The 13,942-nt window shown below is 44.8% G+C and overlaps 1 protein-coding gene across 1 annotated transcript in view; it reads left to right on the top strand.

Moving 5' to 3' along the window:
• The window catches only part of PDIA5 (protein disulfide isomerase family A member 5), a 128,874-nt gene that overhangs the window by 19,128 nt on the left and 95,804 nt on the right, over window positions 1-13,942 (top strand). The window contains exon 3 of the mRNA XM_045032179.1: window positions 4,347-4,434. Within this exon, the coding sequence (XP_044888114.1) occupies window positions 4,347-4,434 (88 nt within the window). The remainder of the gene's footprint in view (window positions 1-4,346; window positions 4,435-13,942) is intronic.

Consider the following 13,942-nt stretch of genomic DNA (forward strand, 5'->3'; position numbering starts at 1 on the left):
TAAAGTGCAGATGCTTGGGGGAATTAACTTTATTTCCGAGGTGTGGTAGGGTTATGCTGAAATGGTTAAACTGGCACGTACGCAACGTGTGACTTAAATACTGTTAAAATATTTAAATGTTTGGTATAATGGGAAAGTGTTCAGACTTGGCCAAAAATTTCTGCGGAACAGACTCAATGTGAAAATCATAAATCGTGTTTCTAACATTTTTCTATTTGAAAAGAACATTTGTTAAAATGTAAGACAACTGTATTGTTCAGCTTTTTAAAAGTTACTTTTTTTTTTCCAGGCTTAACATTGTTAGTGGTGGTAGCTTTCATTTTTAGTAGTACAACTGCAGCACTTCAGCACAGACACTTGTCAAATAAATGTCACCCTATGGGCATCCTTCAAAAGTCATGTTCTCGCTCTCTTTTTTTTAATTTAATTGGCTGGATTTAACAATGTAAAGCATTGCGCTGAGAGCTGTCTGGGGGATTAACATTTCCTAGAGTGGTGATCCTTATACACAATTAAAAAATCTCTCGCTTAGCTGCTGTCCTGTAAAAAGTCATCGGGCACGATTCTAATCCCAGATATGCACCATGCATCTGTGTTGAGATTCTGGTCAGCCGACAGTCACATTGCTGATGAGAAGGGTTAAAATATCATGTGGGGCTCAAGCAAGTGCTACTTAATATTTCTGGTACATGCAGAAAATTCATTGATCATGAGGGATGCTCTCACCTGAGGTATATGCTTATTCCATGCTAACAGATGACTTCCACAACCATTGTTGCAGTCCGTGGAGGAAACTCTCTCCATGTTCTCGTCCAGTATTTTCCAGTTTGAAATGCTTTCTTGGCACTGGATTTGGCGATTGGGTATATTTAGGCTTGAAAGGATTAGGTTTTTATTGGTAAATGTCTTGTTAAGATTGATTTCACCATACACACACAAACAAATGAAAAAATATTTTCATCAGTACTCATCGAAATTTACAGGTAAGCAGAGGAAGAAAAATGCTGCTTGAGAACTTATTAGAATTTGATTAAAGGATATTTTCTTTGTATATTTTGACATGTAATGTTGAGCCCTCTCCTGTAATTTCGTGCAGCTGTGAAATGTAAAGCCATAAATATTTGAAAAAATGCTTTAAAATAAACATTGATATTATCCCTTGAAATTATATTAAAAAAAAAAACAACCCTCATTTGGCCAAGCCTAGGTATATTGTTGCATTCTGTACTGTTTGGAGCAAATGCCAGTCACATAGGGTCAGTGTTTGGGGACGAGGATAGTTTCCTTAGTACTGATTCCAGTGGGAGGAGTCCCTGACAGCATAGCTTCTTTGAGCCTATGGTGCAGAGACATGGAGCAATGCTGGGGATTATGGAGCTGGTATACAGAGAAGGTGGTTCCTGTTACTTAGATTCCAAGATAACAGGTGCTTCATAAACATCCTACATAGAACAAGAATGCTTTTTAAAAATTCAGCTGGTAAGCAGAAAAGGAATGTTCTTCGCAGCCCATGCCTCCTTGTTAACCCAGCCAGCATCTCCATATGGACACTGAAGAGGAGAGAGAGAGAGAGAACCTTCTCATGAGAGCCTTTGGGGCAGAAGTGCTGCTGTTTAAAACTACCCTCTGGGAACTCTCAGGCCTTGATTTGTCTAGGAAACAGGTTGGCTTGTTTTTATAGATCAAGTTAGCTAACCCCCTTTGAAATAGCAAAGAGTCCTGTGGCACCTTATAGACTAACAGACGTATTGGAGCATGAGCTTTCGTGGGTGAATACCCACTTCGTCGGATGCATGTAGAAACTGCTGAGCTTCAGTTCATCTGCAAATTTGACACCACCAACTCAGGATTAAACAAAGACTGTGAATGGCTAGCCAACTACAAAAGCAGTTTCTCCTCCCTTGGTGTTCTCACCTCAACTGCTAGAAGAGGGCCTCATTCTCCCTGATTGAACTAACCTCATTATCTCCAGCCTGATTCTTGCTTGCATATATATACCTGCCTCTGGAAATTTCCACTACATGCATCCGATGAAGTGGATATTCACCCATGAAAGCTCATGCTCCAATACGTCTGTTAGTCTATAAGGTGCCACAGGACTCTTTGCTGCTTTTACAGATTCAGACGAACACGGCTACCCCTCTGATACTTGACCCCTTTGAAATGGCCTTCAACTCTTAGTGTAGGCAAAGTTCAAGGCCTTAGTAATCGAGTTAGCTGGTAACAGATGGCCCTAGTGAAGAGTCAAAGGTGGAACCCTACCATTGGGAAAGGTTCCAGTCTTGCTAGTTGATTGGTGTAGACAAGTGGTTCTGTTCATGAGGATTAGCTTGCGAGGTCAGGGCCTAACCTGGTGGGATGTGATAGACTTGTTGTTTTTCTGTTAGCTGAGGAGCCAGCGATGGGAGCTCTTGTGGTTTTGATGGTTCCATTAAAATTATGTTTTATAGTGGAGCAGCTGATTTCTTTTAATACGAAAGAGGTTTTTGGAGTCTAGAACAGTTTTTATTGTAACGGTTTAAAGAAGTCAGATATTGGGTTGAAAATAAAAATGCTTCTAGCTTCCCTCCTTAATTTTTTTTTCTGATTATTGTTAATAAGATTTTACACTTATAATAGTGGTTTGGGGTATTTTGGAATGAAAGTGCTTTATAAAAACCTACGCATATTTTTTGCAATGCTGTGCCATATTTATCTTTGGAATTTCAGATGCAGCCACTTGTAGGGTTAAAATAAGGCCTCCTTTACCATAGTATTTGAGCATCTCTTTAATATAATGTATTAATCCTCCCAACATCCCTGTGAGTGAGCAAAGTGCTATTATTCCCATTTTGCATATGGGGAACAGAGTGACTAAGTGACTTGCCAAAGGTCAGATAAGTCTCTGGTGGAGCAAGGAATCGAACCTCTCTCTCCCAGAGCTTTTGCTAACACTCTAACCACTAGACTGTCTTTCCAAGGCAAACCACCGAGTGCACAGCTGTAGGGAGAAGGAGGTGGGAGAAAGAAAGATACTGAAGTCTGTGGTAGACTGCATGACATACTCCCAGAAATGTAGGCAGTGGTGCATGCAGTAGGTATAAATGTTCAAGTGATCTCTCTCCTCTCCTGCCATCCATCTCCATCCTCTGATGAACAGAGGCTAGGGACACCATTCTTACCCATCCTGGCTAATAGCCATTTATGGACTTAGCCACCATGAATTTATCCAGTCCCCTTTTAAACATTGTTATAGTCCTAGCCTTCACAACCTCCTCAGGTAAGGAGTTCCACAAGTTGACTGTGCGCTGCGTGAAGAAGAACTTCCTTTTATTTGTTTTAAACCTGCTGCTTATTAATTTCATTTGGTGACCCCTTGTTCTTGTATTATGGGAATAAGTAAATAACTTTTCCTTATCCACTTTCTCAACATCACTCATGATTTTATATACCTCTATCATGTCCCCCCTTAGTCTTCTCTTTTCCAAACTGAAGAGTCCTAGCCTCTTTAATCTTTCCTCATATGGGACCCTCTCTAAACCCCTAATCATTTTAGTTGCTCTTTTCTGAACCTTTTCTAGTGCTAGAATATCTTTTTTGAGGTGAGAAGACCACATCTGTACACAGTATTCGAGATGTGGGCGTACCATGGATTTATATAAGGGCAATAATATATTCTCAGTCTTATTCTCTGTCCCCTTTTTAATGATTCCTAACATCCTGTTTGCTTTTTTGACCGCCTCTGCACACTGCGTGGACATCTTCAGAGAACTATCCACAATAACTCCAAGATCTTTTTCCTGACTCGTAGCTAAATTAGCCCCCATCATGTTGTATGTATAGTTGGGGTTATTTTTTCCAATGTGCATTACTTTACATTTATCCACATTAAATTTCATTTGCCATTTTGTTGCCCAATCACTTAGTTTTGTGAGATCTTTTTGAAGTTCTTCACAATCTGCTTTGGTCTTAACTATCTTGAGTAGTTACTCTGAAACTTGAGTAGTTTAGTATCATCTGCAAACTTTGCCACCTCACTGTTTACCCCTTTCTCCAGATCATTTATGAATAAATTGAATAGGATTGGTCCTAGGACTGACCCTTGGGGAACACCACTAGTTACCCCTCTCCATTCTGAGAATTTACCATTAATTCCTACCCTTTGTTCCCTGTCCTTTAACCAGTTCTCAATCCATGAAAGGACCTTTCCTTTTATCAGCGCTCCTTTCAAATTACACAAGTGTTACTGATTTGATTTCTCTTACAAATGGCAATCTAGGAAAAATGTTCTCTCTCTGGTTTGAGCAAAAGATTGCAATTGCTGTATCTGCTGATTGGATTAACGCTGTTATTACTGTTGTTTTCAGCTGCCGCTGCTGAAAATCCACTCAGGTTCCTGTCCGACGTGGCCCAAGAGGTGAAAGGACGAGGTACTATAGCCTGGATCGATTGTGGGTATGTGATGTGCTGTTTTCTTTTCCCCCTTCCTCTCCAGTCTTATTTTGGTACTGCGAATTTACCTCTTCAGTGGCTGTAAATCGATCACCTCATATAATGGAAAGCACTTTGTCATGAAGGGTAACCCTGTGATTGGAGTGGGTGTACCTTTTACACACCTTTCTGGTCTTCCTTTGGGATGTCCTTGGATAGTCTCTTCCCCACAGCTCTTGTCAATTCCTCTCTGCCAGCATGTTCTTTTGTCATGAGCTGGGATCCCTGGAGCATGGTCTTTCTTTTGCTGTGTCTCCCCCAACCCCTTCAGAGGGGAATGCAGCATGAAAGCTCTTCTCTCCGCCCTCCTTGGTAGGATGACCAGATAGCAAGTATGAAAAATTGGGACTGGGGTTGGGGGTAACAGGAGCTTATATAAGAAAAAGGCCCAAATATCGGGACTGTCCCTATAAAATCAGGACATCTGGTCACCCTACTCCTTGGCTCCTCATGGAAGAGATTGCAACACAGAAGACTCTGAGCTGGAAGAGACATTGGAGTGTACTCTGACAGCACGTCCTCATCCTCTGTGCTCCATGGCTGGGAAACTACAGCTTAGGCCAGGCCTGCACAACATATGGCCCGCGGGTTGCATCGGCCTCCAGAGCCTCACTGTGTGACCCCTGGGGGGATTCTAAATCCTCCGCACACGGCACTCTGTGGGCAGCCCAGAGCCCTTTGAATCCCGGCCGCGGCTGGGAGTCAGAGGGCTCTGGGCTGCTGGCAGCCACGGGGAGCCCAGAGCCCTTTAAATCCCAGCCACGGCGGGAATCAGAGGGCTCTGGGCTGCCCGCAGAGATTCCCAGCCGCGCCTGGGATTTAAAGGGCTCAGGGCTCCCCGCGGCTGCTGGCAGCCCAGAGCCCTTTGAATCCCAACCTGCGGCCGCTGATTGCCCCCTCCCTGGACCCCTGCCCCAACTGCCTCCCAGGACCCCCACCCCCTATCTAAGCACCGCTGGTCCTTGTCCCCTGATACCCCTCTCCTGGGACTCCTGCCCCTAACTGCCCCCTAGGACCCCACCCCCTATCTAAATGCTGCTGCTCCTTGTCCCTCGATTGCCCCCTCCTGAGACCCCTGCCCCTAACTGCCCCTTGGGACCCCAGCCCCTACCTGTCCCCTGATAAAACTCTGGGATTCCCATGCCTATCCAATTGCTGCCTGTCCCCTGACTGCCCCTCCGAACCTCTGCCCCATCCAACCCCCCCTGCTCCCTGTCCCTTGACTGCCCCCTGGAACCCCCTACCCCTTCTCCAACCCCCAGCCCGCTTACTGTGCCACTCAGACCAGCGTGTCTGGCTCCGTGCAGCCCCAGACAGTTGCTGCCATGCTCCCCCGTGGAGCCCACAGCCCCCACCCCAAGCACCCGCCTTCCAGATTTGAACACCTCAAAATTCAGGAGTGCTCAAGCTCGGTTTGGGCAGCTTTTACTTCATTTCTTCCAAATCAAATATACTGATCCACTGTAACTTGCTGTAGAAAAAGTAGGATAAAATTGAGCAAGAAATGCTTATTAGCACTGGAATTGCTATTTTCAACAGCCATTGCCTTTTTGTTTGTTTGAAAGGAAGACAGTGATATTGCATTGGCAAATTCCCCATAGAAACAAAGAGTGGAACAAAAGAATAATAAAGGCTCCTCAACTTTTCCTCATTTATGGAGGACAGTCTTATAATATGCATCCAGATATCCTCCAATCACACAAGCTGAAAATTGTTCCACTTTACTGCAGCTCTGTAACCACATGGGAACCAATCCTGTCTGTGTTTTGTGCACATCCAAAATTCCGGCTGAATGACCCGCCCTGGGAGCGAGTTACCAGTGACCCAGGGCTGGGGTGGCAGGAGGTGGGGGGGCACTGGTGGGGGGGAACCCAGGGCTGGGGCAGCAGCAGGGTGGAGGGAGGGCACTGGTGGGGAGGAAAGGGGGAAGCCCAGCGCTGGGTCGGCAGGGGTGTGTGTGAATGGGGGGGAGAGCCCAGGACTGGGGCAGCAGGAGGGTACAGGGGGGAGCCCAGGGCTGGGAAGGGGGGCAGCCAAATTTTTTTTTGCTTGGGGCAGCAAAAAACCTAGAGCCGGCCCTGCCGGGTTCCCCCAGCCCCCGGAGCCCCGGGCCCTTTAATTTGACCCTGAGGGCTCCCAGCCACCTCTTTAGCTGGGAGCCCCTGGTTGATTTAAAATAAAGTATCACCGCCCCACCCCCAACCTTCCTTTTTGGCCCACAGCTGTTTTGGTGGGGCGGCGCTGGGGAAGGAGGGTTTGTTTCCGCAGGGCTGGGCGTCCCTGGGGCGGGTGTTTCCGCGGGGCCGGGAGGTTTCGGCCCTCAGCTGTTTTCTTTGGAGGAATGTGGCCCTCGCCGCTTTACGAGTTGTGCAGGCCTGGCTTAGGCTGTTCTCTGCTGGAGGAGAGCAGCAGGCTCAGGGGATGTTAAATATGCAGCCATGAACAAGGGGACCTTCCTATGGTTGAAACAGAACTTCACAGTGGGCGCAACTGACCCCTGTGCAGTGGGACAGCACCAAACCTATGCCACACTTGCATCGTATATTGAGGGTAACATAGCTGTGGTAGAACATGCAAACATTGCATGATTTGTATAACTCTTTGGTTTGGAAGGGACTTGCAGTTAGAGCATTTCATGAGAAGATGTGTTTTAGAAACTTGCTCTCTCGCTTGTCGTTTCATGGCAGTTCTCAGTGCAACATTGGGGAAACTTTTTGGGTTTTTTTTGTAAGTAGTCACTTATTTGAGGGGGAAGGAACAGGTGTGCGGTTTGGTTTTAAGATCTGAAAGCCTCTGTGGTTCTGTTCATGATGCTGACAATAGCACAGTAGTTTTCATATCCTGGTGTGTGTTTCTGTCTCTACATCTTGAAAGCCGTGCTTTTCTGCCTGCTGTTGACAATGTCCACTTCTTGTTCTTATAAGGGAACAGATTGCTGGCTACCTTTCTAGAGGCTGATATGCTATAGTACAAGTAGATGCACCATGGTCAGATTTAGCTCATCTATAAACTCAAAGGGATTTTTCTAAAATTGTATTTTTGAGTCTGGGCCCTTCCTTTTTTGTTAGAAAACAGTGACCCACAATAAAAGTTATTGGTTAACCAAAGTTAATTCATCATTATTTTGCTCCCTGCCATCTGTAAACAAATCATAACTAACAAAGGTCATGTTATGCCTTTCTTCTATGTCAGGGGTGGCCAACCTGAGCCTGAGAGAGAGCCAGAATTTACCAATGTACATTGCCAAAGAGCCACAGTAAAATGTCAGCAGCTCCCCACCCCACTCCCAGCACCTCCCACCTATCGGCAGCCCTGCCAGTCAGTGCCTCTCCCTCCCTCCCCGCACCTCCCGATCAGCTGTTTTGTGGCAGGCAGGAGGCTCGGGGGCCAGGGGATGGGGAGGAGTGAGGGCATGGCATGCTCAGGGGAGGGGGTGGGAAGGGGTGGACTGGGGGCAGGACCTGTAGAAGAGCCAGGGGTTGAGCAGTGAGCACCCCCCGGCACATTGGAAAGTTGGCGCCTGTAGCTCCAACCCCAGAGTCGGTGCCTCTGCAATGAGTCGCTTATTAACTTCTGAAGAGCCACAGATTGGCCACCTCTGTTCTACGTTCTTGTTCTGTAAGGCCAGTCTAAATGAATGTTATGTCTTCCTCCCAGGAGACGAAGACAGTGGTTGAGATTGTTAGCTGGCATAAACTGGGGTAGCTCCATTGACATCAGTGGAATTGTATCAGTTTCCAACCTCTGAGGCTTTAACTCAGCAAATGGATTGTGACGAAGAAAATGTAATGGGGAAATGTGGCATATCTCTTAGGTCCCCTCTCCTGCCAAAAATATCAATGACAACTAAAACTTGACAGGCACTGAGGTCTAGTGAATAGGACACCTGACTAGAAGTCAGGAGACCTGGGTTCTTTTCACAGATTTGCTGCTGACCTGCTGAGAGACATTGGGCAAGTCTCTTCACCTCTCTGTGACTTTGTTTCCCCTCTCACCCTTTCTCTTCCTTTTCTGATTTAGATTGTCACTATGGATCAGGAACTGTTGCTTACTGTGTGTGTGCGTACAACTCCTAGCATAGTGTGCTCCCATCTTGGTTGGAATCTCTAGGTGCTACTGTAACACACTCAATAACCATAAGCTTTTATGTAAATTTTAGCATTACATCAGGGAGAAATGCTCAGTATTTAGGGCCCAATCCTGGTCCCATTTGAAGTCAATGGGAGTATTGCAATGGAGTTCAGTGGGATCAGAATCTGGCCCTTAATTTCCCCATGTTGGGATGGGAGGAGGAAACTCAACGTTTTGATCTTTGTATTACAACAGGTTCTATTGACTTTAATTCTAATATCTTCCTCCCTCTGCTTTCCTTCCAAAAGGCTGTCACTTAAAACAAGCTTCCTTTATGAGTTACTCACAAGGAATATACTTTAACTTTAGGAGACTTTAATACTTCAATTTACTTTCTAATATGTGTGGCACTTACAATGCCTTTCATCTGGTCAGAGCAGAGTTCTGTACAAATATAATCAATTAATCCATATCACCAGTATGAGGGGGGCAGGTATTGTCCTGAGAGAAGTGAAATGGCTTGCGGAAAGTTGTACCGTAAATCACTGGCAGAGCTGGGAATAGATATCCTGGCTTCAAGATTGCTCCTTTTAACCCCAGATAATGCTGTTACAACAGTAATTGAGTGTACTAATAATGGAGACCATGTTGTAAACATGGCACCGGTTGTAATCCGTCAGAGGGCTGAGCTACATTAATGTTCAGAGGGTTTGATTTGGGAAGAGACCTAAAAAACTTGGATGCTTTTCCCAGACATAATCAGAATTTTCAGAGGTCTTTCCCTGCCCCCTCATTCACAGTGAGATATCTTAACAGAGAGAGATGAACCAGCTGAGTGCCGGAGACCGAGTGAGGGAAGGCCAGGAGTCTTGATGGTAGCCAGGGGAGTTCTGTTGCAGATCCGAATTGGTTTGGTTTTGAGTCAAGTTTTGCTTGGTGGTTGATTGTTTTAAAGCAGTGGAGAGCCCTCTGAAATCAATATATTCGTAGAGGATGGGGTATTATGTTTTTGCTCTCGAAAGATTTTCCAACCCATTGTCTCTTCCTTTCTGCAAGAGGCTGCAAACTACCGGTGGCTCCCCTCGTTCCAGCCAGAAAGTGTGGAAGGTGACTGTAGAGTCTTCTGTTGCTGACCACAAAGGCCTGTTTCCAGGAGTGCTGAACAGCTGAGCCCTACCAGAGCTGCTCAAGATACTCTCCCATTGCAAATTTTTTGTGATGCTTATTTGTGGTCTCGGCACTGAAACAACAAATGCACAGATGTAGGGATATTTACAGGGCAGGCTCAATTTGTTTTACAAATATTGACGAGAAATGGTTGGTTTGGCAGCAGTATTCTCCGCTCCCTTAAGCAGAGAATTTTGGCTTTAGTCTCTATGCCCTGCTGTAGCGAGCTCCCTTTGCTTTCAGATATGTGCGTTGGCACGGCTGGCATTCATGCAGAGTTGTAGTTGCTGCCTTCGGCTCGGCTCCCGTGTGGCGATGAAAGCGCTACCTCTTCTATTGGCCATGTTCACCGCTTTCTCAAGGCACGGTGGTTTTTGCTCCTTTTTGAGGAGAAAGCAAGAGTATATTGCTCCTCCAACAAAGCTGGTTATTATTAATCTGTTGTTGAGCACTAGCTGAGCTCTCTCTGCTGTGTGAAATACAGAGGACGATGCAGGCCTTACCACCGGAAGTTTTCTGTCTAAATAGCCTACTTATATGTAAACTAGCTTCCCCACTCGTGGGTTTCCATGGGTCAAGCAAGAGGTTAGGCTTGAGCTCTCCAGTCCAGTGCTGACGGAAATAGAGCAGTCTCTGGAAGGCCAGGAAGACTTGGCCTTGCATAGACTCTGGGGGAAGAGTTGGTTGCTTGCCCAGCTAGTTAGCATGGAGAAAAGCTGCTGCTTAGTTGGTAGCAGCTATTACAAGGATAGCTGAGCTCCTCCAGGATAGATGTGACTGGCTTCCCTGTGATGCTTTGGACACAGTTCTGCAACATGCTGAGCGCCTTCCACTCCCAGGCCTCTGGGATTTATTCACGTGCATCAGTCCCTTGCTAGAGCAGGGCCCTATTGTATATAGGCTCTGGGGCCTCTTAGCACTTTGCAGCATAAGGCCATTACTCAGCAGCTAGATTTGAAGTGATTCATATTGGCTTAAGCCCTGGCAGAAAGGAGCTGACCCCTACTAAGGGGGTGCTTGTGCTGGTGGAATTTATCAAAATATCAAAGTGAGGACTCTTGGTTCCTATCTGAGGTACCGTAGGTGGCTCTGTACATAATGAAACACGAAGCAGTTCAGTTATGAATAAAAGACCCACAAACGATGTGACAAAAATACTTACATTTTATTTCAGCCTTTCCATGTTTTAATTAGGAAGCCCTCACTGAGGCGTTTGATGTTGAATGAATTGCAGCGTGTGAGATGTCAGAATGTTGAATTAATGATGTCTGGTGAGATGCAGTCTTACACATGACATCTACTTTTTGCTGCTGTCTATTTAAACAGAATGCTTCCGTTTTTGCATTTCAAGATCCTAGTGCATCACTTCTGGATTAGAAACTAACAGCGAACTATATGAGGGTTCCATAAACCTTCATATAGTATCTGGATGGGGACAGCTGTTGGCAAGATAAGGTTTCTTATGAACTGCTCCGGTTTGGGCTATAAGTGCTTAGAGTGAGGCACCTGAGATGCAAACTGACTCAGGTAGGGTTGTCTAATAGCTAGAGCAAGGAACTGGGAGTCAGGTCTTCTACGTTCTATTCCCAGCTCTGCCACTGACTGTTTATAATTTTGGGCAATTAACTTAAGTCTCTGTGCCTTGGTTTACCAGACAAATGGATAGGTTAACACCTAACTCCTATGGATGTTGTAAGGCTTAAATAGTTAATTTTTATCAAGTGTTTGGAGATTTTTTTTGAGTGACAAAAGTGCAAAGTTAAAATACTTCTTACTGTACAGTTAATGTGTCCAGATGCTAATGTGGTGGGCAAACAAATCATCAAAAAAGGCTTGATATTTCGTTAAGAGTCTAGTTCAGCTTTCACAAATGCGGGCATGGATCTGGCTGTAAGTTTGCAGGGGAACTGAAATGGGGAATAGAAAGCTTAACTTGTTTGAAAAGAGAGAATTAGTTTCAACCCTTATTGTGACCGTAAAATAGGCTATGTGGTAAATAGGGTGATTTAAGAGCTGTGTGTGGTGCAGTGTGAGGCTCCCCACCGTGTGCATCTGATTGGCTCACTCTGCCTAGTGCTGCTGCAGATCTTCCATGTGCACAGCTCCCATTGTGCTCCCCGGAGTTCCATGTACTGAGAGGATGCAGGATTGGGGCCACGAATTGGTGATTTGCGTAATGGGTAAATCAAAAGAGCTGTGTAATAGGACAGTTCTTTGGGCCCTTTTGTAGCAAATGTTGGCATGGCCTAGCAGTGACAAGTATAAACTGTGAAATGACGTAAACTTATTTCTGTGTTGGGCTGCGGTGGTAGAATCCCAGTGTTGTTATACTGCTTGGATTGAAGTTCAGTCACTCATTACTCAGGTATCTTTGGCCTAAACAAAGGAAAACCTAACCTCAGCTTGGAAGGCGCTGAGATCTGGTTTTGAAGGTTACCAATCATTCTCAGATTAGTTTGCAATAGACGGGGCAGAACTAGAGTGCATCTGAGTGGAGGGGGAAGGGATGGGTGGAATGTGGCACATGGGTGGTAGAGAAAATCAGTTGGAATTGTGTGTGTGTGTGAGATTAAGGAAGTGAAGTAGGTTATTTGGGAGATGTGGTCAGGAGGATGTGGCAAAGGGTCTCTAGAGAACCTTTACGCTCTAAAATGATATCCACAACACTGCTGCCTCTTTCTGCCCCAAATTCCTACCCACAAAAAAAGAGGAAACGGATAAAATTTAAAAAAAAAGAAAAACAAAAAAGAGCCAACCAGTGCTGTGACTTTGAAAACGGACAGATGCCAAGGACTCCATAAAGTCCACCATGAACTTTGCTGTCCCTGTTGATTGTACATGAAAGGTGCTCTGATGCTACCATGTTGGGTGGCAGTACGAAACTCTAAGATAGATGGAGAGATAGAAGTGGGAATTGCGTCAGAATGTTTGCAGGTCACCTTTTAGATGCTGACATTCTGCTGAACACTCTCTGAAGGACACTTAGGGTATTTTGGATGTGTGGCTCTCCTGCCCTATTTGTATAACTGGGTATTTGAATTTGGTATCCCCGTCTGATCTAGCTTCTTCTGGAATCCCAGGAATTTATCTCCTGTTCTCTAACATTTTTGGTTTAGTATCATTTTCCCAATTATGAAAATTGGTTTTAAAAACCAAACCAAACCAAAACAGGTGCATATTGCTTTGGCTTTGAGTAATTAATCCTTCATCAAACACACATGCTTTTTAACGTAGGTCCCAAATAGAAACAAAGCTGTTAGTGTGGGTCCCATCTGCTGTCACAGAGCATGTGCTCAGATTTAGCACATCCAGACTGTTTGTTTGTTAGGGAAATGCCATCTGGCCTAAGATGCCTTGCGCTTGGTTGGTCTTAATCCCACCTTCCTGCTTCCATGTCATATCTCAGTCCTGTCTACCTCCTCCAGAAGTGGGCGTAGGTGGCTGATGAATGCCTTTGTAAGATATTGCTCTCCTTCCCTTCTGATATGTTATCGTATTTGTTAGCTGTTGGGTGAAATAGTTCTCTCTGAGTTTCTCATTTCCTAATGTTTTGAATACAGAATGTTTTTATAGGATCTGTAGTATATTAATTGGTTTAATTACTTGGGATGGAGGAGAGGGACTTTTAAGAGTCTAAAATCCATCTCAATTTTTGTGACTGAAGGTGGAAATAAGAGCTGGTCAAAAAATGGGATGCAAATTTATTTGATCTATTTATTTCAATTTTTCTCACACATTTATTTATTTATTTTGGGGGTGGGAATTGAAATTTTGATGAGAAACTTTGATGAAGTTGTGAATTTCAGAACTTTTTTCCTAGAGCTGGTGAAGAGAGAAGAGGAAAGAAAGGAATGCAGTGCTGTTGCATTTATACAGTGTCTGTTTAAGTGTAGCTGTGTCTGGGGTGAAAGATAGTAACTGTACAGTAGAAGATAGCAAGTAAACATTACAGGACAGGTAGGAGAGGAAGTGAAGAATACAAATATCTGTTTGAAGCTCTTGAGGGGATTTAGGGAAGGTCTACATTAAAAAACACACAGTTTTGCTAGCATAATTGTGTGTACATAGAAGGGTTTTGCCAGAATAGCTGTCAGCCAGAGAGCTCACCTCATCGCACCACTGACCAGCAGAGCTATGTTTGTGATGTAGACCTGGCCTGACATGGTGTAATCACCCACATTCAAATTTAGCCAGGGTGAGACATGTCTGACTATTGTGGTAAGTGCCATAGGAT

This window comes from Mauremys mutica, chromosome 10 (assembly GCF_020497125.1).
Source record: "Mauremys mutica isolate MM-2020 ecotype Southern chromosome 10, ASM2049712v1, whole genome shotgun sequence".
Lineage (NCBI taxonomy): Eukaryota > Metazoa > Chordata > Testudines > Geoemydidae > Mauremys > Mauremys mutica.